We start from the raw sequence: 24621 nt of genomic DNA on the forward strand, positions 1-24621 counted from the left end.
AGGGAAAACATGCAATTTTTTTGCAGGAGTGGATTGCATGATCATGGAGCAGGCTTCAAGTGCTGCAGCAGGTAAAATTACAGTTCTACAATTGCAGAGTGCGGATGTTTGCCAGCAAATGGCACGCTGAGGGCTCACCTCAACAATTGAATTCACCCTACAATTGGGCAGTGCACGTGCAAGAAATGATAGTATAGCTTCAGTGTTTCAACATAGAATTGGAGATGGTCTACATATCCCTCAAGAGGCTCTAGCAAGTAAATTAAATACGGACTGGGGTTATCACTAATTGGCTTGCAAACTATCTGACGAAGGGACAGATATACAGACTGACAGGCTATTCAACCAAAATTGACATACCCACCAGAATTCCGGAGGAGTGGACACGGTATGAATCATAGACATAGTCAAGCAGACTCTGCAATTCGGGCAGCAACATCTACATCCCTCAACACAGGGTTGCAACAACTTGAGAACTCCACCCCGGCTCTCATGATGCAACATGATCGTGGTCCATATAATGCACATGGACTCATTCTGCTCAGTCTGGCAGACTTCATATTGGCACAACCCTTAAAGAAGGGTCAGACAGCCTGTCCAGAATGAACAGTCTTTCCAATATGTACTGCACAGTGAAGCTATACGAAAACATGTAGCGGTGCCTGTGCAGAGCTGCCTGCATGCGCCCAATATCAGCCTGGGCTAGCAAGGAGGGAATCTTCGCCCGATCTCTGAATGACACAACTATCGCAAATTCCTGCCAGTTCAAAAGTTCCTGAAACGGCAGCCAAAGTTCCTCGTCCCAAACATAGATTGGTATTGTGCCTAGCTGCAAGGTCTCATACAGACGGAAAGAGGTTGAACCAAAACCCCTGGGGCAGAAGGAAAAAATGCTGCTCTCGCTGATTATCTTCCAGTGCTCGTTGGGACCCAGGAACAAGTATCTGTCACTGAAATCCTCGTGCAAACCTTTCCTGATGTGAGAGGTATTGGACCCCTGGAAACTCACTGAGATGGTCTTGGCGCGGCCCTCTGGCTCCAGCACACCCTTCAGAAGGGGAATAGGAATGGCCTTCTGATGGGGATTGCCGCCTCCCGCTGAAAAAAGGACCATGTCAATGCTCTGAGGAACTTTCAGCTTGAGCCCGTGGTGGTTGAAGCCCAAGTCCAGCTGCAGCACAGTGAAGTACTGGAACGCTGGATCCAGACCATTCAGCAGCTGCTGCATCTGATCTCTCAGGCTATTGTTGTGCATGCAGTCGGTCCAAGCAACGGGCAGGTAGATGCGAGACATTTGGGGTTTGCGAATCCCCCACTCGCTGAAGAACACGTTTTCAATCCAGGGCCCACTGTACCCGGCCCAGGTATGCGGTCCAGGGCGAAGCATTGCGGTCTTCTGTATGAGCCGTTCTTGGTATGTTGTAGCGGCATTAGGGCTCCCTTGGTGGTCCTCATGCGTTAGTGCAATTGAGAAGCCGATCAGAGCGCTGAACGCGGCGCAGCGCAGCAAACTCCATTCGGATGGCATCAACCTGTGGAAATCTTCAAATATGGAGCCACGGACCATAGACAGAGAGAAGGCGTGCAGTCCGGGCTAGCTGTGAAACAACTTCAGAGTTATCCCAACAGTTGGCATCACATGCAGCTCCTAGCATCGCACCTAAAATGATCGAGACAGACGGTGAAGATATGACAATTGACCAGGCGTTTGAACGGGTCAGCATCTCGGAAAAACAACGTGGGACTTCCGTCAGATCACTGTTCGGTGTCGTCTGTCCCCGGCATCCAAGCGGCGTCAACGAATCCTTTCCCAACATAGGTGCATCGCTTTTTAAATGCACTTCATTGAATGTTACTTTCGTCTTCTTTGATTCAAATGGCGCGAGACTCCCCATCGAACTAGTCACTGCCGGGATCAGTGAGATATCCTTAGTCACGATTCCCAGGCACAAGAAAGCTGAATGCCACCAGTCTGGACGCTTGTTATCAGGGGCACTAACTCAGTGCATCCAGTACCTGTTACAGGAAACCTGTAAGTTGAACTCTTCCATGCAGATGCCTTTGGATAGCTTTGCCCGTAGAAGAAGAACACCGTACAAACCTTCAAGATTAGAAGAAAGTTCAGAGTCGCGTATGATACGGTATCATACCTCGCAGCTGCCAGCCTACCAGTGGTCCATGATTGTGTAGTCACACGGTGTGACATTATGGCCATGGTGTGTGACCGTCAAGTGCTAGGGCCACTCTGGACTATAGTTGGGACCACTGGACCGACAATGAAGATCTGCAACCTCCACATGGATTACACTCTGGACAGCACAACTGCACGCCAGACAGACTGGGTCAGCTGTGCTGCTGCTGGCAGCAATATTCAAGTCCTACAGTACTCATGTCTGATCACAAGGAATATTTTGCCTTCCTGTTCCTCAACACCACCATACATGATGTCTGACCACCCGTCATTGGACTGACCACGATTGACCTGGTCCAATTTCAACTCAACCCAAATACCACCACAGCCACAGTCAGCGCCCAGACCGGCGTCAGATCATATACATCTGCAGTCACTTGTGTACAGCGCATGAGTCAGCCATGGTACAGTCAGCGGGCGGGGGGTATCAATTGCATCATGAGAGTCCTTTCTCCTTGCCTGCTGCCTCAACCTCCATCATGAGTCATAGTGTCGATACACCGGAAGGCACCTAAGAATCATCCAATTGGGGGACGAGCAGTTTTGCCACGCAAAGACACGTACTCACACATCACCATTTTTTATGTCTCCTCAGACTTACGACGCGCAGTGCACCTTCCAACAACTCAACAAAAAACCTGAAACATTGCAGGGAGGAACGACAGCTCCACTCAATGGTACAAAAAAGGAGCCCTCTTATAGCCCAGCGCATATTCAAGGGCTGGTACAGCGCTACGGCATGTGGCTGGTGATACACCCTGGGTGCAAATCGATGCTCCCCGTGGAAACAAAATGGGCCGCACACACGCATGGCCAAATGAACACCTAATACGGTACTTCTCTTGGCTGTACACAATCACAGAAGGTAGCAATGTTGCTTTGGCACCCTCACAAAGACACACAGATGTAAAGGCCACCCTCACCAGGCTGCCGCCCCGATTTGGTGCCTCCACAACCCTACAGTGATTTTTTCTTCTGTTACTCTTTTCGTCCTTTACTGCTCTGTCCTACCTACGCTGCTTCAAAACCCGCAGGCTCGGCTCAGGCCACTAAGTCGCTCGCTACGCAGCTCCTCGGCAGCTCTCAGCTACTCTCTGGCCCATCTCCCCTCTCCACAAAACAGTACCGGAGTAGAAGCCGCGCCACCGCACACGCCGGCGGGCTGCCGCCTCCGGGATGCGCCCAAAATCGGCAGAACGGCCGTCACCCTGGCTGCGCGCATTTATCCCCCCGCTCCATCAGCGTGCGCATTAAAGCCCCCCAGCTCCCTCAGCGCACGAAGAAGCCCATCTGGCAGGACAGGGGCGTTCCCACGCGCAGGTGCCCAGTGGAGGCCGCTGACGTGGCCTGGCATGACTCGCGGCTGGGAGGTACGTAGCAGACCGTGGTGCTAGTGGTGTCCTGCGAGTCATCGGCTGACAGAAGGCCGTAATCAGGGCTCTCCACCAGCAGCCGGCTGTCCCCTCCCTGGCTGGAACAACGCAGGAATGACACGCCGCGCGCATCAATCTCCCTCAATGCCTGCAGGTTGCTGTGTGAGCACCTGCGCGGCCAATCAAAGGGGCACTCAGCTCACCTGCTCAAAGCAGTGGACACCCCTGCACCCTGGGATCCAAGTGAGTTATACGCTGCATTGTAGGGTGCTATCAAGACAGGCGATGTACACACCAGAACCAGCTTGCAAAAGTCCCCTGTGTCCCAGCCGTTTTGGGCCAGCAAGAACCTCCAACATTGGGGCACACCCTGGACCAGCACTACTGCCAGCAAGCAGAGGTGTTGTGTGAGCTTCCTGCCCTTCTTAAATATGCAAGAGGTGTGAAGGGTGCCAGTGATGATGTACCTGTAGGCATTCGAGCGCCAATTGAAGTCCTGCACCAGAGGGTTGGCTGCCCCAGTCGTACGCGTGGGAGGAGAGATTCCCAGCCAAGAATTGTTGGCAGGAGATCCACAGTTGCCTCCATACTGCGCAGAGGAAAATAAGGTCAAAGCAGAAGACCAGGATGTGGCCTCAGTAAATGTGGAAAGACCGCTCTATGAATCTTGCAGAGACCAGTGATTCAGAAGGTAACAAAAAGAAAAGACCTTGCGGATTTGCGAGCACAACAGGAAAAGAATTGTCGCCCAAACACCTAAGCTGTTACCTGCTAGATGTTCAACCAGTCCTTTTGTCCCAGGTACGACACCACAAAACTCTGCTTGAAAATGCATTATCTTTTTAAAGCAAGTCTCTTCCTTTGTACAAAAAGCTTTCTTTCGGGACTTGAGGTAAAAGTCCACGTGACAAGAAGCATGAAAGGATGGCAGAGGCCCACACTGCACGGCACCTTCTACAGCCCCGAACAAAATCTCACCTGCATGATGCGCCTGATCTCAGCGGCGCCAGGGTCCTCGGCGTCTGGCATTTTCCTGGGCAAGGCGAATATTCGTAAATTCGACCTCTCTCGGGTGGAACGGCTCAGGCCCCAAGACAGGCGTGAAATAGCGTAGCAGGCGCGCCGGACCCTCACCTGGCTAATTGCCTCTCCGAAACGGCCGCAGTCGTCCTGTTCTCGGAGCGGCAGGCCTCCACCGGAGCGGCGCGAGACGACAACTTCTGCACCCATCGTGGGAAGGGTCAAAACCCAGACGGTAGTATCTCCGGAAAATTCCGGGCATCAGATAAGCCCACCAAGCACAGCCCCACGCACATTGACGCATTGCCACGCCATCCTACCTGCTGAGACGTGACGAACACCGGCTCGGACGCGGCCCTGGGAAGGGTGATAGTGCTAACCATCGGGTGGATTGACTCCCCAGACCTCCGCGCCGTCCACAGGCTGTTGCCGGCCCCCTTCGCCCACGGCTGCCTCGTTTAACACATGCTTTGCACCCTCGAACGTCTCTGTCTTGGACAAACTGAGCAAAGCGCCGTCCGTGTTCCCCTCCAAAAGCTCTCAGCGCCCACCCCTTTCCTGGCCGAAGCGCGTATCCTATCTGGCCGCTGTGAACGCCTCGGGAGAGCATTCCAGAGCATTCTCGGCAGGCTACAAACCTGGCAATCGCACACTGAGCTTGCGTTTCGCAGTCACTTTGCAAAAGAAGAACACGGCAACGTCAGACGTGCAGTGTGGGATTAGATATTTGTGAAAACTAGAGCCTGGTGAGTAGCAAGCATGGCAGAGCCCGAGACCTTCGCCTTCCAGGCTGAGATCAACCAGCTGCTCAGTCTGATCATTAACACGGTGAGTGCTGCCATAGATCTAATGCAGCTTTTTATCTCTAAATTAATATACTTATGTTTGTTGTAAAGCGAAAACATGTTGACATTGTGTCGTGGGGCCGCAGTTCTACTCCAACAAGGAAATCTTCTTGAGGGAACTGATCAGCAATGCCTCGGACGCTATTGACAAAGTCCGTTTCCAGTCCCTCACTGACAAGTCGGTGCTGGAGAGCAACCCAGAGCTTTACATCCACATCACGCCTGACAAGGCCAACAACACGCTCACGATCACAGACTCTGGTGTCGGTAAGTCTTTGGCTTTGGTTCTGCCTGCCACAGCCTCGCAGCTCGTTGCAGTACGGCCTCTTGACGCCCTGGTTGTGGATCGCAGGCATGACAAAGGCGGATCTGGTGAACAACTTGGGAACCATCGCACGCTCGGGGACCAAGGCAAGTCCGCCCTTCTAGAATCGTCTCTGGTTGCAAGTTGGCGATCAATTGTTGGATGTCAGTCAAGGCAGGCTTGAAACATTTGATGTGTTATTTTGTTTGATCTTTGACTTTCGTGCGATGTCTCAGCGGCCTGTGTTCTCGGCTGTCGGTCTCGCATTGAGTGTTCTGGCGGCTAGTGTCTTGACTTTCTGCTGCACACTTGCTGGCCTCGCCGTAGGCAATTTTCAAGCATGCAGAAATAGTCTGAAGGGCATCATTTGACTGCAAATCCACCCTCTTGGGCTGTCCCCCTTGCCAGCATTTGTATGCTGTGAGTAAGCCCTTGCAAGTGTCTTCTTTGTATCTGCCCTGGCACAGTATTTTCCTGCTACATATAGCCTGAAGCATTCTGATGTATTTCTGCAGGCGTTCATGGAGGCTCTGAGTGCCGGCGCGGACATCAGCATGATTGGCCAGTTCGGCGTGGGTTTCTACTCCGCCTACCTGGTTGCAGACCGCGTGAGCGTCATCACAAAGCACAACGATGACGAGCAGTACATATGGGAGAGCCAGGCCGGCGGCTCTTTCACCATCGCGCGTGACACCGTCAACCCGTCGCTTGGCCGCGGCACGCAGATCACCCTCCACCTCAAGGAGGACCAGATGGAGTACCTCGAGGAGCGCCGCCTCAAGGTACTGCAGCCTGCTCCCTCCTCGCCTTGGCCAAGTATGTAGATGTCTTTCTCATTTTGTGACGGATAGCCAGCTGTGTGAATGGGTGTATCTAGGTGTGGCATGCATGCATGCAGACCTCGCAAATGCACTGCATCCGCAGTGGCCAGCAAGCACAGCGCTGCATCATGGCCAGCCTATCATTGCGCAGCAGGACTGCCTGTTGAGCTGCGGACAAATTCCTCACCGTGCTTTCTGCTGTGATTATTGTTGGGGTTGTTCTGTCACCTGTGCACTCCCACCAGAATGTGCAATGGGAAAAGTTGTCTGCGTGCAACGGGCCTTTGTGCGGACTGGGGCATGTGTGCTGCTGTCTGCAAATGCTGCATGTCCCTGCTGGTTGTTGACCGCCGAGAATGCTGGGTGCAGGACTTGATCAAGAAGCACAGCGAGTTCATCTCGTACCCGATCAGCCTGTGGGTGGAGAAGACCACCGAGAAGGAGGTGGATGATGACGAGGAGGAGGAGCCCAAGGACGACGACGAGGAGGGCAAGGTTGAGGAGGTGCGAGGTTTCTTCAACTTTCCCGCTCAGCATAGAAGGTTGGCAGATTTACCGGAGGTGCTTGCATGAATAGTACCAGAGGAGGATCGCGCTCTCCTGCCCTCTGGCAATGCAGTTAGCTGCGTGTCCTTTGCATCCATTTTGATTGCCACAGCATTGGAAGTGACCATATTTTACCGAACCTGGGCGCATATACCACGGCATTGTCAATCTGCAGCTTTTCGGAGCTCATCCACATGCCTGTGCAAAAAGGAAGATCTTGACAGCACCTATACATTGCTGTGCAAGTTTGAAGACCAAATATGCTTGCGCCTGGGTGTCCGTCCTGAATTCTCTGTGTTTTGTGTTTGCGACATGGGTATATCATGTCACAGAGTATCCTGTATGAAGAATGTATCTGAGGTGCTGGTGGCGGCTGTGCAGATCAAGGAGGAGGAGGAGGAGGAGAAGAAGGAGAAGAAGAAGAAGAAGGTGAAGGAGGTGTCGCACGAGTGGCAGCTGGTGAACAAGCAGAAGCCCATCTGGATGCGCAACCCCGAGGAGATCTCCAAGGAGGAGTACGAGGCCTTCTACAAGTCCCTCACCAATGACTGGGAGGAGCCCCTGGCGCAGAAGCACTTTGCTGTGGAGGGCCAGCTAGAGTTCAAGTCCATCCTCTTCGTGCCCAAGCGCGCCCCCTTCGACCTCTTCGACACCAGGTGGGGCCTATTAAGCCTCCTGCTTCTGACCAAACCCCATATCTCCATCCACATTTCCGATGTCTCCACTGCCCTGGCCTCTGCATCAGCATTGCACATCCCTGCCTGGTGCATCCCTTAATGGTCTGCTCCTATTCGTTCATGCAATTACCGGAATCTGTATCGTCTACTGCTCAGCCAGTGGAACTTAGAACTTGGAAGTTTCTGCTGGCTGAGCATGTGCGTAGAGTCTATTGAGGTTTCAGCTGCTGTACTGACCAGGAGTATATTTTGTGCATGGCAGGAAGAAGTCGAACAACATCAAGCTGTATGTGAGGCGGGTGTTCATCATGGACAACTGCGAGGAGCTCATCCCCGAGTGGCTCGGCTTCATGAAGGGCATCGTGGACAGCGAGGACCTGCCCCTCAACATCTCCCGCGAGATGCTCCAGCAGAACAAGATCCTCAAGGTCATCAAGAAGAACCTCATCAAGAAGAGCATTGAGCTCTTCAATGAGATTGCCGAGAACAAGGATGACTACAACAAGTTCTACGAGGTGAGCCTTCCATACCACTTGCACTCTGTCCTACCGTAGCCTGGTGGAGTGTAATCTGGCCTTCTCATGGCACATGCGCATTTCTCTATTGGAGCCTGGCAATGATGATTATTGCAAGCAAGTGCAAGGCAGCAATTGTATGCTGGCTGGCTGCATGAAGCCCATGTCAGGCTGGCTGGCTGGCTCGCAGAAAGTCATCAACAATTGTTTCTCGAGGTGGGCATGGTTGAAATTTGTATTGGCTGTGTGCAGTCCTTCGGCAAGAACCTGAAGCTGGGAGTGCACGAGGACAGCGCCAACCGCTCCAAGCTGGCAGAGCTGCTCCGCTACCACTCCACCAAGTCTGGTGAGCCCTCACACCCTTTCATAAGTCACTTGTAATATTTGGCCTTTAGTAGTTATACAACCTCTAGATGGGGCACCCTAGTACAGCATGTATAGCAGGAATACGTAAAGGCAGGCCTGGTTCGGGCAAAGAGGCGCTAAAGACACTTGAGCATTGAGAGGCATGCACTGGCAATGCCGCATGCGCAAGGCTGTCCACTCACATTTCAAATGGCTGAATAATCTGGATGGTATATGCATTATTTTAACAGCGATGTGAGGTCGTTGAGAACACTTCAAGCTTGATATACTGATTCTAGTGCGGTGGTGTGCAGGTGAGGAGCTGACGAGTCTGAAGGACTATGTGACCCGGATGAAGGAGAGCCAGAAGGACATCTACTACATCACCGGCGAGTCGCGCAAGGCCGTCGAGAACTCCCCCTTCATCGAGCGCCTCAAGAAGAAGAACCTCGAGGTGCGGTCCTGACCAGCCTTGATGTGCTTTGGCCCATTTGTTCAGTACCCCTTTGGCTGTGCTGACTGCATCCTGTTGCACTGCAAAGCTGGTGGCTGCCTTTGCAGTGATGGCAGTGCAACTCTTGAGCGCATGGCAAGGAGACAAAGATAGCATGCGCGATTTCTTCCTGTTACGCCGGAAGGTGGATTGGCTGCCTTTGGAACGCCTTGATTGCAGTGCAGCGCTTAGAGGTCGATAAGGCAAAGACATTGCAAGATAGGGGATGAGTAAGGGAGGGTGGCATGTGCGCGCAGGTGCTGTTCCTGGTGGACCCCATCGATGAGTATGCGGTGCAGCAGCTGAAGGAGTACGACGGCAAGAAGCTGGTGAGCGTGACCAAGGAGGGCCTGACTATCGACGAGACCGAGGAGGACAAAAAGCGGCTGGAGGAGCTCAAGGCCTCCTACGAGCCCCTCTGCGGCCTCATCAAGGACATCCTCTCCGACAAGGTCGAGAAGGTGGGCGCTACACTTGGCTGCACTGCACCCGTACTTGCATGCTGTGTTGATGTGCTGTCCAGTGAAGTTCCGTATTGATCAGGATGGAGTGCGGGATCACGAAGTTGCTGGAGGACGTGAATTTCACTGTGTTCTCGGTGGCCTGGCAAATGAACACCTAATATATGAAAAGGACAATGGGAGAAATTAAACTTCACGTCTGTACCATGCTTGTGTTTCCTCACAACCTCAATACACCAGCGATCATCTTTTTGCCTGGCTGTCACATTCATAGGTCACAGCCATGCTTGGGAGCCCCTGAAGGGCTTGGGGTCTACCGTTGCCGTGCGATCTGCTTGGTAAGGTTACTGTGGATGACTAAGCGGCGGCACATGCGCGCAGGTGGTGGTGGGCGAGCGCGCGGTGGACTCGCCATGCGTGCTGGTGACGGGCGAGTACGGCTGGAGCGCCAACATGGAGCGCATCATGAAGGCGCAGGCCCTGCGCGACTCCTCCATGTCCTCCTACATGACCTCCAAGAAGACCCTGGAGATCAACCCCGAAAACGCCATCGTCTCGGTGCGTGGCCCCTGCTGACTATGCGTGCTCCTATTTGGTCCCGCCTGTCCTGTGTGATGTGATTATTTGGTCCTCAACTTTAATTACCAGGATTTGGGGGTTTGCAACATGCTGCAGGCATATCTGTGTACAGCCATTTCCGTTGCTATCAAGGGGAGATCCTTACTATCAGATCTTCCCCTTGTGAGATTTCTTGCATCAGCTATCCTTGCGTGCTTCTTGCACATCCCCTTCACGTTGGGGGTTGGATTTTACAGTAAGTTTGAATATGGCAAAGAATATTTTTCTTAACACTAAATGCACACACGCGTGCTGCAGGAGCTGAAGAAGCGCGCTGACGTGGACAAGAGCGACAAGACGGTGAAGGACCTGGTGCTGCTGCTGTTTGAGACTGCGCTGCTGACTAGCGGCTTCTCCCTGGACGAGCCCAACACCTTTGGCACGCGCATCCACCGCATGATCAAGCTCGGCCTCTCCATCGACGAGGACGACCTGCCCGTGGTCAGTCACCGCCCACCTCACCGATCAGTCATTGTTTGTGCAAGCCATTTATCTCGTGCATTGGTACATGCTTGTTTGCAGTGTGCGTTGTAGCACAAGCAACTGCTGCTGTCCCCCAGTGTCCTGGGGGTGAGCAGCAACCCTGTGCTTAGTAAGGGGTGGGTGGCATGCCCTGGCTTCCTGTTCTTCGTAGAAAGCGAGATGGAAAGTTTCTGTTGGAAATCGGTACAAAATGTTGAGAGTGCTTGTGTGCTAATAACAGGAGGGTGATGACGAGGACCTGCCACCCCTTGAGGAGGATGTGGATGAGGGCTCCCGCATGGAGGTGTGCTCCCTGACCCCCACTGCCATTGCACTCTGGAAAAGAAATTAGAGAAAGAAATATGCAGGTATCAAGGCCGAACGTGCGCTAGGAAGGAGAAAGGGCTGCCTCGCTATGTAAACGCAGTGCGCGCAGCATACAAGGGAGTAAATTTCACGTGCCGGGGCACACAAAATGGTTCGCAGTGCCAGCTGTGCAAGTCAAACATTACTGGCCCAGGCTTGCTGAACATTGGCCGTCATGTTTTTGTCCTGCAGGAGGTTGACTAAGTGCAGCACAGACAACAAAGACAGCAGCCGGTGGGGAGCAGTCAGTGTGGTTGTTCCTTCCCAAGCGCATGCCTGGATGCTTTGAGCCGCAGAAGAGACGGGCAAAGTGCCAAGATTGCTGTGCATTTGACAAGAGGCTGCAGTGTGCCCCAGAAAGGGGGAGGCTTGGCTGGCTTGGTGCCAATGGCACAGTGGAAGTGTAGCAATATAAGGAGTTGTCCTCTAGCAGAGGGTTTGTCCTTGAACATCCTGCCCGTGTGAGAATGTTGATTCGTGTGTGATGGGTTTCCTCACAGAGTATTCTTCACTTTTCCACAGAACAATTCATGCTGTCATAGGAAGGAATTTAGTACCGGAACAAGCACATCATTTTGTTCTAAATCCTTGCCAATGAGATATCGATATAGAGGCAGAGCCAAACGTGATACGTGCTGTGGTTGAATCTTAAGCCTCGCCTAAGGTGCAGTGCCCTTTGGCTGTGTAATACAGCTTGAGCAAAGTCACAGACATGCATGAATATATTGTTTGCGAGCTGTTTTACTCACAGTTCCACTTGCAACTTGCCTGAGATCATTTCGCCACAATCATGCCACCCTTCAAGGCAGTGTCCATTCTGAGCCATCATCATGATACACACCAAATCCAGACTGGAGGTCAAGAACATGGACATCCTCTCTTAAAAAACCCAGTACATTTGTCACAATTCTGTTCTTCCCTACCATTGCGAGCGAAGCTTAAAGTCCAAAGCTTAGTTCTGCTTGCTGATCTGTCAATAGTGCATGCCACAGACTCCTTGCCACTGTTGTCCATGCGAAGAACCTCACAATGGCAGCAAAAGGCTCTTCCAGAGCATGTGCTCTTCCATCATAATAATATACAATAGCATTGAGGCACGCGTCAATGTGTGAGCCTGGCGACATCAATTCTCCTGTCCATCCATCGTCCAGACCTTACGCCATGACAGGGATGTTGAAGACGACAACACCGTGGCCCAGGTTGATGAGCTTGTCTGGTCTTTTGTACACCACAAAATTATAAAACAATTGATGATGGAACCTGGGTCAGACACACAGAGCCTCAGTAAATTTGCTGATGGCGTTTGGCCTAAGACATATACTAAAATACAATGGTGACTGCTCACTTGTACAACGCCCTCCAAGTCAAGCCCTTCTTTCCAGAGAGGTCGGCGTGGCGGGACATACGGAACTTGCTGCAGCACAGCTCCTGCCATAAAGAATCGTCACTCAGGACAGCTTCCCTGCAAATCAACAGAAACGCCATTCAACAATAATTATCAGGATAACTTATAGGACAGCATTCACACAACCTTTACCAACGAGACACAATGAACTCTGCAGAATTTAAATTGTGTTGACACACATGCCGAATAAAAAAAACCAACGTGTGATAGTACCAAGCTGGTGAAGAGAAGGAGCTGTGCAGAGAAGTTTAAACCCGGCAATGGGACACACAGTGCAATGAACAAAGCAGAGTTCGAGAGAAAATCACCTTGAGAACTTGCACACTTGTTCAAAGGTGCACAAGTCTCTCGCGTTGTCAAATTTACACGCCACCAAGTGCACAATGTGCAATGGAAGGTTCTCTAATTTCACGGGACCCTTCAGCGGTGTCTGCTCAGGCAGAGTGTGCAGAAATTGCGGGTGCACTATTAAAGCTTTCTTACCCATCGTCCTGAATGACCATATAAAACAGGATGCTGCTTCTCAATGCCAAGCTAGCTCGCGAGAACCAATAGTTTTACATCCTGACCGTTGTTGACAGGCCCCGCTTGTCCCGATGCTGTGAAATGTTTTCACAACGGCCATTTTGTGCGATGGTCCCTGAAAGCCCTAAAATTTCCCCAACTTGCTGGCGTGTCAGGGATTTACCTCAGACTGCATCGCCCTTCAAACCAAGCGCGGGATGCACAGCGGAACAGCTCGCCCCGCGATCAGACCGTGGCAAACCTAAATGTGGCCTGATTGCAGATAACTTCAAATCATGCAGTGTACCACTGGGTTCAGCTGGGTTGATCACCCTTAATGCTCGTTCCTGCTCTTCCCGAGTTGAGGCGAGTGACAGTACAGGAGCGATATGACGATCCTCAGGCATTTCCAAGTCACGGTCTGGAGTGCTCTAGTACTTTTATCTGTCATTTCCTTACAATGTGCGGCACAGCAGCCGGAGCTGGAGTGCGAGAACCTGTACTGCAGAGCAAGCGGCACAGTGGGCCTCCAGAACATGACCTACCCTTACCCAGTAACTAGCAACGCAGACTTCCACCTCGTTGTGACGCTGACATCTCGCCAGGGAGACGTCGATCTGTGAGTGCTCCGATCATGCCTCAACTTTGGGCAATGCACACATCTGGCTGACTGGACTCCATTGCCCTTGCCGCTCATGTACCCTCTCCTTTGCAACAACTTTATGGCACATCGAGATACACTAATTGTGCTTGGGTTTCAAAACGGATGTTCTCTTCCATTGAATCACTCTTTGAAACCCAATTGGTTGACAAAGCAGACTATTCTCCTGCTACCTGCACATGTCCATTACCCAATCAGCTATCGGTCACCAATTGACCAGCACATGTCGATAATGAGCCTGTGAACACCTTCCCAAGATCACATACTGGAGGAGTGAGCCGCTGCAAAGCCCTCTTCCCAAGCAATCTGTTCAACGCCACACAAATTTCTTTACACAGAAGCGCTAAAACGAGATCTTTCCCTATGCAGGCTGGTGACGCCGCCAGGGCGTGAGCAGGAGCGCTGGAGCCGCATGAGGGCGGGGGACTCGCGGCAGGATTCGGTGGTGATCCAGCGGGGGGACCTCCAACGCTCCCCAGGCACCTATCTCATCACCGTCGTCAGCGCCGCGCAGGTACATTTTTTAATTTTGTGAAAATGTCTGAGCATCTACAGGCTGATTCAGCCTTTATGTGACAGCCTCAGCCTGCCCCTGCAACTTGTCTGCAGAGGCGCCTTGCCTATGCCAGGAAAAGAGATTGATAAGAATGTTTATAGATCGTCGCCCAGGCTGGCGGGGGGGCGGCAAAATACTGAGCACCGTGCCCACTGTTGATTGGGTCATGATTGGATCTGGCGGGTTTGACAAGGGCTAGGTTACTTGGCAGCCTCTAATTGCTCGTCTGCAGACGCACCTTGCCGCTGGCCAGGAAAGCATCTGATAGTAAAAGAGTTATATTACAGGTTCATGTGGTACTCCTGGTCGAATAGCTGTGCAACATCTAATCAGCACTGAGTGTACTGGAAAAATGGAATATCCCTCTCTCTTTGCAGGTGGTGTCGGACTTCAGCCTGGCCGTGCAGCGCGCCACCGCTGGGGGGTCCCCGGACCTCGCCGCTGAGGACCGGGAGGTCCTGCAGGAGGTGAGACAACCCACAGCCTGTATCACATCACTCATTGTGGACACACAAGCTCTGTCCCTCGCACTGCACGCTTCTCCGATACGCTGTACCTGCGCTGTCCTGACCTGTATGCTCTCCACAAGTTTCATTCTCAGCTGGGGAGTTGCCAGGAAGCTCTTCTGCAGTCTTGCTTGGCCAGTTTGGTCATGGGGCGGGGTGCTCCACTTTGGTAGAAACTTGGCAGAGCTTGAAGGCCTTTAGTGCTCTGCCAGATGGGCTGGAAGCTTAGGGCAGCCAACGACCAGCCCAGCAACTACTCATGAGAATGCCTCATCTAGTTCACACAAGTGGAACCATGCTGCACCATACTGGAAGAAGTAAAGAGAGGTTCCTAAAGTGCGCGAGGTCAATCAAACTGCGCCCGGCATGCAGGTGATGGATCAGTGCTGCGCGGCGGACGGCACATGCCCGCAGCTGCGCGCGGCGGCGGCCAACAGCCGATTTGCGCGGTTTTGCGACGCGGTGCCAAATCAGTGCGATGGCCAGGGGCGGCTGACTCACCTTTCGCTGGCCTCTGAAGGGCTGGCCTGCCCCTTCCCCCGCGCCCTCAACCGCCTCGCAGCCCTCACCCGCCTCGACCTCACCTTCAATAAGCTGGACGGCAGGTGCGCGCCCCACCAGGGAATGGAATTCACATCCAAAAAGGCAATCCAGAACAGCGCGTGAACAACAGTGTGAGTGCTATGTCAGAATGGGCCTCAAGGGGCAGCAGCATCACTTTTATAGGCTGAATCGGAAAAAGCGAGAGCATGGGGAGCTGGGTACAGGACAGCTCAGATTTCTTTGGCAGCCTGCTGTCTAATATTTGGGCATGTGCCATGTAGGAGCAGTAGTAATGCAAAATCAAAGTTCATCTCCACATCTGACAGTCCAGCTTGGCGCCCAGCGGCACACTTGCTGACCCATGTGCTGAATGAGAGGTGTACACTAAGCCTGAGCTGAGCTAGCAAACCATGCTGATATCCCTTGGCTTGGCTGCAGCCTGGAGAGGGATGTGGCGCCGGTGGTGGAGGTTCTGCCGGACCTGGAGCATTTGAATCTGGGATACAATGCGCTGACAGGGACGCTGAGCTGTCGCCTGCTGCTGGCCGACCGCCAGCTGGCAGAACTCGACCTCGCCGACAACCAGGTCACCACCCCGTGGATCCCGGCATTATCATTTCTCGACTTTACTGTTAATATTCTATTTAGCGTTCTCCCTGGCTAGGCCAGCGCAGCAGGCACATATGCAAGATGTCAAAAGACAATTTGAGTTCTATAAGCAAACTCTGTCTTCTATGCACACAGACCTGTTGTGCTTATGCAGCCGTGATCAACCAAGCACATTGATAGCATTGGTATATCAGCCTTGTGTATCAGCCAGATTGGACTCTGCAATTCTCAACAAAAAGCTTGCCAGAAAAGGATGAGTAAGATACTGAAAGCAATTCAAGCCAGCACTCGTGCGCTCCCTGTGACTGGCTCATATAATGTCCACATTTAGGGCTCTAAAAAGGACGCCGATAAGCTGAAGTATTCAGTGTGCGTCTCGTTGCAGATCAGTGGGAGCATTCCAGGCTGCCTGCTGGAGGCGCCCTGGCTGAGGGAGATCTATCTGGCAGGCAATTCTCTGAGCGGCTCATTCCCCTCGGTCCCCAACGGCAGCCCCCTGACAACCATCTCCGCCTCAGATCAGGCAAGTCACCCTTCCCCCACCAGCCTCTCTCTGTAATATCTTATTGTCTTCATAGATGATGCAGTTGCAGCGACACAGAGCTCCCAAAATGGCTAGCACCGTACTGTCATCACTGCAGGCTGCCGAGCATTACTTTTCCTTCGCTGAGAACCGCCAGCATGGCAGTGCCATGAAGCTACCGGTCTAGCATAACAGGACTACGGTGTTTACATGTAAAGCAGCCCCTCGGGCATATTAAAAAAGTGCTCCTGATAACACAGGGCCCGCCAGTCCATTACACAGGACGAGCAACAGATGACATATTGCTTTCTGCCGCGCAGAAGGGCGGGGGTCTGTCGGGCGAGCTGCCGTCCTTTGCGAACGCGGCGGCGCTGCGAGTGCTGCGGCTGGGAGGCAACGCGCTGACTGGACCCCTGCCGGACCTCCCAGTCAACGTCCAGGAGGTTCGCCTGCAGCACAACAGGTGCTGCGCTTACCTTGTCACCAGATTCTCACCATATTCCTGCCGGATTCATGGAGATGCCTCAGTGTGAGAACAATATCTCAGTTCACAGTGACCCGTGAGCTCACACCATGCTCATGAGCTCACACCTTGCCCCGTGAACTCACACCTTGGGCCGTGGCTCACATCACAGCCTCGTGAGCTCAAACCTACTGCTTGTGAGCTCACACTTTGCCCTGTGAGCTCACGTGAGGTCACTTCCTATTGGTTTCGAGCTCACACCTTGCCTCGTGACCTCACATCATAGCCTCGTGAACTCACGTGAGATCACACCCTATCGGTTGTGAGCTCACACTGTGAATTTATAGAATTGATTGATATACGTCAACTGAGCAGGTACTTAGTTAGAAGTACTTTGCTAGTGTTGAGTAAGCCTGCCAAGCCTCTCATCTATGCAGCGGTGGATCAGCTCTGGTAGCTGTGAAGGACGCGGCATGATTGAATCGATTATGTGGAATGCAAATATCAAGGCAATGCGAGCGCCAGGGAGTCAGGAGAAAGGGTTGATTGAATTACTAATGATTGGCAGGCTGGAGGGCGGCATTCCTGACAGCTACAGCGACCTGGTGAACCTGCACACCCTCAAGCTGGAGCACAACCGGCTCAGCGGGCCCCTCATGGCAGGTGAGCCATTAACCTCTATATGCGCGAAATGGCATTATTGCCCATCAAGCGGGTAGCTAGTGGACAGATACTCAGGTTTTGAATGAGAATGTTGGAGTGCAGTGCATAATGTGATAATGATAAGAACTTCTTTGCTGCACGATGGGCCCGCAAACTTGCTTCAACAAAAGAGCTACACCCCAATGCGGCGCTGACAGATTTATCTCCCTGCATATCAGAGGGGCAATGACTGCACATTCACACCACACTCACCCTCCGCAGGGCACCAAAGGGATGACAAATCATGCGCAGATTGGTGACCTTGCAACTGCAACTCAGGTGTTGCGGCGCTGCCGATGCTGGAGGTCTTTGATGTGAGCGAGAACCGGCTGACCGGACTTCTGCCCGCCAGCTGGACGACCGCAAAATTAGTAGAGCTGGATGCGCATGACAACGCGCTGACTGGACCCCTGCCCGCCAGCCTGGCGCAGCTGCCACGGCTGGCCTACCTCCAGCTGCAGGTGCTTCCACCCAGCTCCTCTCACTTGGCTCCTTACAGAGCATTTGTGGTGCTGATTACCTCAGGTCTGTGGTTATCATTGAGTTAGGACACGCTTTCCTAGCCATTCACGCTCTGTGTAACTCAAAGGCAGCGTCAGTACCTGCAGCACCGGCTGAGCATCATCAGCTAGCTGTGCATGATCTGCCTCAGGGCACTGATTGCATGTTAGAGGGCAAGCAGTCGGAATGCACAACTCTTTACTCTGACAGATGCAGAGGTTTTGAATAGGGGGCAGGCGCTATTGCCGTGAGGACAAACGGAGTCTGTGTCTGCTGTGAGTTGGTCTAAAAACCAATAAATCTGCACCCTGGATTCCAAACGAGCTCTATATTTGTAGCGTTTCTTATAGATTGTGTGCAATGGCAGGACAACCAGCTGACAGGCACGCTGGACGCCTACGTGGACGCCCTGTCAGCGGCTGAGTCACCCTCGGCTACGCGCTTTGTCAGCCTGGGGGGCAACCGGCTGTCGGGGGGCGTTCCTGACGGCCTCCAGAACCTGGCGGCCTTCCAGCCGGGGGCCTGGAACATCCTGGATGGCTGGATGTTCGAGAAGACGCTCAATGTTTCTGGAAATGACCTCAGTGGGCCGCTGCCTGTCTGGGCGCTGCAGCGGTTTACCGCCGATGAGGGGCTCACCGTCAAGCTTGCGGTGCGGCGGCCCTCTGGAGCTTGAAAGTGTACCGCGATGTTTTTGGCGGTGCACAAGTAGCATGTGGGCAGACACTAGCGTCCGACCAGAAAGGCACCGGGTCATCCATGTGCTGAGCTGTCCTGCCCATGTTTGACACACCATTTGGGGCATACCAACAAGAGACTGGATGCAAAACTCACGTCCGGCAGAGAAGGCCCCGGACATTGTGGTTCAGTGATTCCCTCTCAACTGCTGATGCCATTTGGGATGCATGGCAAGACTTCGGATCTGCCTCAAAATGAAAGATGTATGAAATTGAGGCGAGGTCTCAAATGTCTTCACGGTGCGGCCCAGGGGATAAAGAGACGTGCCATAGATTGAGCATAACACAGTGTATCCCGGGCTCATCGGTCTGTGCTGCAAATGTGCAGGGTAATAAGTGGACCTGCCCCGAAGGGCGCATTGGAGTGGCGGCCAGCGTGGATGAGGTAAACACCCCCTTCATGTTGATTGCGGTCTGGCTTCAGATTTTAAGGGGTGTAGTTAGGGGTACATTTCATCAGATTACATTTATCCACTCATCAACAACTAATTGCATGCATTCCTCTAGACCAGATGATTGCATGGTTTGGTGCATTGTACAGTTTTATGAAGGGTCAAACAAATGACACAGAAGAAGTGAATGAGCTGTATTGGAATAACAGGTGGCGCTGGGGGACCTGTACTGCAGCGACACCAAGGGCCCCTCGGGTGCCACGAGCAGGCACGCCGTTGTGGACATGCTCACCATCGATCACTCCCTCGATCACTCCTCGTTGACAACACCCGACCAGGCACCGCTCTTCACCTAATGCGCAATAGCTATCAATAAGTGGGACATGTCATGGATGATGCTGGTTGATAAATAAGCGAGACCCAGGGCAAATGTGGGCTCTTTAAAGCTTGGAGCTCACGTAGTGGTTGCTCCTGGTGAAGGGCCAATTTTAGCCATTGCCATTTTCAATTCCACCCTCACGCATTGCCCTTTGCGACTGTAGCACTGCCCTTTGCATGATGCTTCACTCCCGTCACTGGGGCCTGTACTTTTGAGCTATCCTCAGCAGAAGATGTGAAGTGGGTTGGCTGTCATGGATACTGGACACAAGTCATCGTGGGGCTGAGGGTGGCGCTGTGCGTGCGCTGCAGGTGAAGCAGCATCAGCAGTCGGCCAGCGATGTGGAAACCCGCACAAGTAAGACACACCTTCATCATAATTCTTTTTATTATCTATTCCTCCATTTCACTCTGGTGAGCAGCCACACCTACATTGCACATGCACTTGTGCACATGCACGTGCCCACCATAGCGAAGATTGAGCAAGATCAGCAGCTGATGTCTTCCTAGAAAGGCATCCAGAATGACTCAGCATAGTATGCTGCTCGCACAGGTGAGTTGTAGGCAATTTCAAGCATTACATTTTATTCTTTTTGCAAATTTTTACATTTTGAAATTATTTTCTTCTTCATGGGCCAGGTGGTAGCGAGCAGCCTGGCCAGCTAAAGCTGCCGTTCCAGGACTTGAGCGAGCAGCAGATCTGGGATGCGGCATGGGATGACGAGGATGTGGACAGCGCTCCAGCAACGCCCTCGAAGACAGACCCCTTCCTGCACCTCCCAGAGGAGACCGAGCTTGAGCGCCTCGAAAATGCCCACAAGGTGACTTTCTCAGTGCTCACTAACCTTATGTTGCATCAACATCGGATGGAGTTGAATGCAGGGCTCGGACAGTTTGATCCCTCTCTTGTGTAGAGAATTGGTATGCTAGAACAGTGTTCTGCCTGTGATTCAGCAAGCCTGGGCATTTCTGCCATCTTGCTTGCAGACAAGCGAGACGCTACAGGAGCATGCCTGCTTGTTATTTGACAAACCTGGAGTATTTTCTGGTCTCGCATGCAGACAAGCAAGAAGCTGGAACAGCATGCCTGCTTGAGATCCAGCAGGCCTGGATGTTTATTCTTCTCTCTTGCATGCAGAATAGTGACATTTCACAGAAGCATTCATGATCAACATCCAGCGAGCAAGCCTGTGGCGGTGTGTATTATGATCACCACCCTTTCTATTCTCAATTTCTAAAGTGCAACCAATTATTATGTCACAGGCACACAGCCCACCGGTGTTGCCTGATTGGGCGCCAGGCCACCACGTGAACACACCCAGCCGTGATGCTGACGTGGACCGCCACATCAGCACAGAGGACACCTGGACCGACCAGGACAGGGGGGCTAATCGGGGCTTCGACCACGTGCTGACTCTACCAGAGTACCCAATCAATGACGTCTGGGAGGAGCACTCTGAGGGCGATTACTCATACACGGATGAGTCACCCGCCGGTGAGTCAAGTAATCAGTCACGTTACACCGCCTCCAGGCAACTCAGCTTTGATCTGACCGGCATGATCATTCAAACACTTCAAAACGAATCTCGCAACACCAACAACAACATCCTGCCAGAGAAACTGCATCATATGAGGACGATGGAGCAGAGAAGCACATCTTTCCCTGTTATACTGCAGTACCCATTAGGCTGCACACTTTTGTAGGCCCCGCAGATGTGGCTGCAGATGCCCTGTATGTATGCCCTACTGCCTCCGGCTTTACATGTCCAATGCTGAGCACTTTGCCAAATATTGATTGGGCCTTGCTTGAATCTGGCAAGTTCACGAAGGGGTACGATTTTGGCAGCCTTCACCTCCCGACCGTCTGCAGACACACCTTGCCTCTTGGCAGGAAAGCTTTGTAATGGTAGTAATATTTTTATAACTGCAGGTGAGTCATCCGTGCCGGGGGTCGCCGAGGCGCGCGAAGGGGACACCGGCGGAGACGAGCCCCACCGGAAAGCAACGCCTCAGGACGCAGTGGACAGCATCCATACAGCGGCGTTGTCAGGCAGCAGCGGGGAGGGCATAAATACTGCTCAGGCGCAGGTGATGGTATTTCTGCCCTTGTCCTGTCTCTCAAAGCTCAAGTTTCTGAGTGCCCCTTTGCCCCTAGCACTCTCGTATGCATCCCTGCTGTGCATGCTGTAATAGGGTGCCTCCGTCTAGAGGTCATCTGGTTACTGATGACCTGATAAATACATGAATGCATTGCAGGAGGGGACGGATCAAGGGGAGGAAGGGCGAGAAGGGATGACTATCAGCTCTGTGGTGTTGGGATTCTTGGTGGCTCTGTTGGGTGTTCTTTTGGCGGGAGGCCTCGCGTACACTGGGTGGAGGGAATGCCAGCGGCGGCAGGTGCAGCCCAAATTCCAAACTATTTTTAAATCTGAACCAAGGTATCGATGTGTGACAATGTCAACCAACCTGACACCAAATTGGATGAGTTTAGAGAAAGAGGAATGCAGACATCAAGGCAAAGTAATCGCCAGAGATAATGAATTCTTAGATATTGTCCGATAATGTGGGCCATGAAACAACAGATTGGACATGCAGCCACTACATTGTCATCTGCCTAGTAGACAACTCAAATAGCAGCTTCATTGAAGAAACACCCATTGATTTAAGGTTTTTGTCAGTCTCAAGAGGCCGGGCCAGAATGCTTTGGACTTCCCTCAGACACCTTCCTTGGTGCGCAGGGGAGGAGGTACACAGATCTGGAGAGCTGTGAGGAGGGGTTGGGCCAGGTGGAGATGCAGCATGCGGATCTGGCGCCCTCATTGGGTGATGGTGAAGGGGGGGGCCGAGGGCCACTGCTGGGGGGTGCAGGCCCCCCGGCTAAGCCCCCCGTGTACCACATGCAGGCCTTTGCGGTGGGCTCGCTGCATGCAGACATCAAGGCTTACAGACCCCCAGTGCTGGAGGAAGCTGCTGAGAGTGACAATAGCGCCAAGACACCCCTGCAATAGCCTTCTCGGCATTTGTACATGGCACTTGTTGCTGGGCGTTGCCATAAGCAGCGAATCTGAACAGGGAAAGTTTGTTTGCAACCAAGGAACTGTACAGTAGTAGCATAGGATGTGAGGCAAAGCCTGCATAGGGAACCAAGATAAATAGTAGGCCGGACGATTGCAATGGGCAAGTTGTGTGGTGGATTGGAGCTGCAAACGATTGGGGGTAGTTGCATATTGGGTTCAAGCTTCAACGGTATATCTGCATCGACGTGCTTCAAATTCTGTTCTGCTGGGGTGTGTCTATTGATGATCTTTAGAATGTGGCCAAAGCTGGTTGATATCATGCCCAACCACACAAATCTAATTGCTTTGCGCAACGCTGCTTTTGGAAAGCACAGAACAGCAATTATTTAATAATAATGCGGAGTGAACCCATTCACTGGGGCCAATCATGTCTTTTAGACATATGCTCATGCATGCTCGTGTTGAAAAAGAAAGAGAAGAGGATGATGACCTCCCGAATAGCCAATCACAGGGCCTGCAAAGCTATCACTGTCTATGCAGGTCCAATTCTGCAGCCTTATCTTGAGGTCCAGGGTTCACGTGGCATCATGGGACCCTTCAACGCTTGGAGAGCTGGGGGGTGATAGTGTTATAAAATTTTTGAGCTCCTGACTGCTTCCGTCAATCGCCAATGACGAACGATGAATTTTCTATTATGAAAATCAGAGAAGTCGGCAGAGGCAAATTGTGGTAAAGTCTCCTGAAAATGGAGGCTCCCACGACAATGAAGGCTCCTGAGACGAGTATGGCTCCTACGAAGCTGCGCAGTCTGTGCGAAAGCTTTCAAATGTGTCTGCTTCTCAAGCAGGAAACAGGTGAGATAAATAACTGCAGCATTAAATAACAGCGATGGTGCTCCAGCGACTACATTTGATCAGAAACATCTGAAGTTTCAGGATTGGCATGTTCATGAAACATGAATGATTTTTATTCCAAACTTATAAACTGCAACTTGTGCAATGTCAACGAACTGGCCCTTGCAGAGCTCATTGTATTATGGCTTCATTCCGTGATCACGGCTCTCTGATATTGCAATGATACAACTGTCTAATTGCCTAAAAGAGCTTGCAATCGCATTCTCTGCCTCTCCAGCTTGGCTGACTGGACCTGCAGACTTCTGGAAAGCACCTTGAGCGAGAGCCTGTGGTCCTTTATGCCCATGTCAAGCTCCCTGGACCTCCACTCACTCTGCACCGCACAGAACAAAAAGTCACAACAGGGCACAAGGTCCAGATGTCCTGATCAACCACAGTCACAGTGAGTGCACGCATCAGAAGGCAGCACCTTCTGCCATTGCACAATCCATTATCCGTTGAAAACATTCATTGTTTTGTTGAACGGGTGTGCAGTTCCAAATCATCCCGTAAGGGTTCACATGCATGACATGTGCAGGCGGAGGTTTGTGTGCAAACTTACTGTGGTTGCCGTCTGTGCCAGGAGGGCCTCGTGGTGATTTCTGACAACATCGGGCTGCCAACACTGCAGAGCCGATCCCAACTGCCTGCACATCGAAACATGCACCTTCAGATATTGTGTGAAACTGGAGTGCATGCTGACCAGCCAACTGTGCCTTGCAATGATGCGCTGAGAGAGCTATCTGTTGCTTGTGAGCATCACCTGGCCTGCTCCAAGCGCTGCTTCTCAGACATAAGGGAGTCAAGTCTCTGCCGCTCTGCATCTATCTCCCGGCGGCACCTGTGCACCTCCCTCTCCAGCATCTGCATCTCGCTCCTCACCACCATTACGCGAGCCCTCCGCCGCAGCTGCCTCTTGCGCCGGTCTTCTGCAGCCCTGATCAGTGTGACAGGATTTAAAAGCAGAACTGTCTATGCCCAGCCATCAGCGTCCTTTCTGGCAATTGTGCTGTCAGCAATATGTAAGAGGGGACAAGATAGGCACCTATCCCTAAATTGAACCCTCCAGCTTGAAGCTGCACTGCTGTTTACACTCCCAAAGGTCTGGAAGTAGAGACCCTTCCAGACGTCATCGGCCTCGTTTGCAAAGGCATGGAAGTGACTGCTGACGCGACCCAGATTGCATAGATCCTC

At 52.3% G+C, this 24621-nt stretch overlaps 6 protein-coding genes across 6 annotated transcripts; 2 read left to right on the top strand and 4 right to left on the bottom strand.

Moving 5' to 3' along the window:
• Positions 1 to 607: 607 nt before the first annotated feature.
• COCSUDRAFT_9438 (hypothetical protein) lies at positions 608 to 940 on the bottom strand (the record flags this gene model as incomplete). Its single annotated transcript, XM_005643043.1, has 1 exon — positions 608 to 940. A coding segment is annotated over one exon (333 nt), but the record flags the coding sequence as incomplete, so codon positions are not given.
• Positions 941 to 1219: 279 nt separating this feature from the next.
• On the bottom strand, positions 1220 to 1393 carry COCSUDRAFT_9918 (hypothetical protein; the record flags this gene model as incomplete). The annotated part of the gene is made up of 1 exon (XM_005643044.1): positions 1220 to 1393. A coding segment is annotated over one exon (174 nt), but the record flags the coding sequence as incomplete, so codon positions are not given.
• Positions 1394 to 3448: 2055 nt separating this feature from the next.
• COCSUDRAFT_49255 (transcription factor NF-E2) lies at positions 3449 to 5087 on the bottom strand. Its single transcript, XM_005643045.1, has 5 exons — positions 4905 to 5087; positions 4699 to 4784; positions 4543 to 4597; positions 4032 to 4153; positions 3449 to 3734 (listed from the first exon to the last, which is right to left on the bottom strand). The coding sequence occupies exons 1-5, from the start codon at positions 4965 to 4967 to the stop codon at positions 3461 to 3463; spliced, it is 600 nt and encodes a 199-aa protein (XP_005643102.1). The 5' UTR covers positions 4968 to 5087; the 3' UTR covers positions 3449 to 3460.
• A 256-nt stretch (positions 5088 to 5343) lies between these two features.
• On the top strand, positions 5344 to 13014 carry COCSUDRAFT_54922 (HSP90-domain-containing protein; the record flags this gene model as incomplete). Its single annotated transcript, XM_005643046.1, has 16 exons — positions 5344 to 5412; positions 5516 to 5696; positions 5782 to 5840; positions 6249 to 6515; positions 6924 to 7058; positions 7482 to 7756; positions 8040 to 8292; positions 8545 to 8638; positions 8952 to 9091; positions 9388 to 9591; positions 9973 to 10149; positions 10468 to 10650; positions 10913 to 10975; positions 11230 to 12297; positions 12383 to 12499; positions 12751 to 13014. 14 exons carry the CDS (start codon positions 5344 to 5346, stop codon positions 11239 to 11241), a joined length of 2112 nt encoding a protein of 703 aa, XP_005643103.1. The 3' UTR covers positions 11242 to 12297; positions 12383 to 12499; positions 12751 to 13014.
• Positions 13015 to 13283: 269 nt separating this feature from the next.
• On the top strand, positions 13284 to 22525 carry COCSUDRAFT_83604 (hypothetical protein; the record flags this gene model as incomplete). The annotated part of the gene is made up of 16 exons (XM_005643102.1): positions 13284 to 13289; positions 13420 to 13565; positions 13977 to 14121; positions 14541 to 14630; positions 15042 to 15274; positions 15651 to 15798; positions 16665 to 16807; positions 17376 to 17470; positions 17789 to 17970; positions 18378 to 18662; positions 19076 to 19132; positions 19830 to 19875; positions 20157 to 20338; positions 20781 to 21012; positions 21448 to 21605; positions 22421 to 22525. The coding sequence occupies 16 exons, from the start codon at positions 13284 to 13286 to the stop codon at positions 22523 to 22525; spliced, it is 2253 nt and encodes a 750-aa protein (XP_005643159.1).
• Positions 22526 to 23620: 1095 nt separating this feature from the next.
• On the bottom strand, positions 23621 to 24315 carry COCSUDRAFT_60226 (hypothetical protein; the record flags this gene model as incomplete). The annotated part of the gene is made up of 3 exons (XM_005643047.1): positions 23621 to 23761; positions 23990 to 24074; positions 24191 to 24315. 3 exons carry the CDS (start codon positions 24313 to 24315, stop codon positions 23621 to 23623), a joined length of 351 nt encoding a protein of 116 aa, XP_005643104.1.
• Positions 24316 to 24621: the final 306 nt, after the last annotated feature.

The sequence above is a fragment of the Coccomyxa subellipsoidea genome, assembly GCF_000258705.1.
Source record: "Coccomyxa subellipsoidea C-169, whole genome shotgun sequence".
Taxonomy (NCBI): domain Eukaryota; kingdom Viridiplantae; phylum Chlorophyta; class Trebouxiophyceae; family Coccomyxaceae; genus Coccomyxa; species Coccomyxa subellipsoidea.

Excerpts from the sequence above, each read along its gene's own strand:
- COCSUDRAFT_49255 (XM_005643045.1), bottom strand. The coding sequence starts at position 4,967 with ATGGTTAGCACTATCACCCTTCCCAGGGCCGCGTCCGAGCCGGTGTTC. Across the intron at positions 4,785-4,904 it reads TGTTCGTCACGTCTCAGCAG|AAGTTGTCGTCTCGCGCCGC; the intron begins GTAGGATGGCGT and ends CGATGGGTGCAG. Across the intron at positions 4,598-4,698 it reads TCGGAGAGGCAATTAGCCAG|GAAAATGCCAGACGCCGAGG; the intron begins GTGAGGGTCCGG and ends CGCCTTGCCCAG.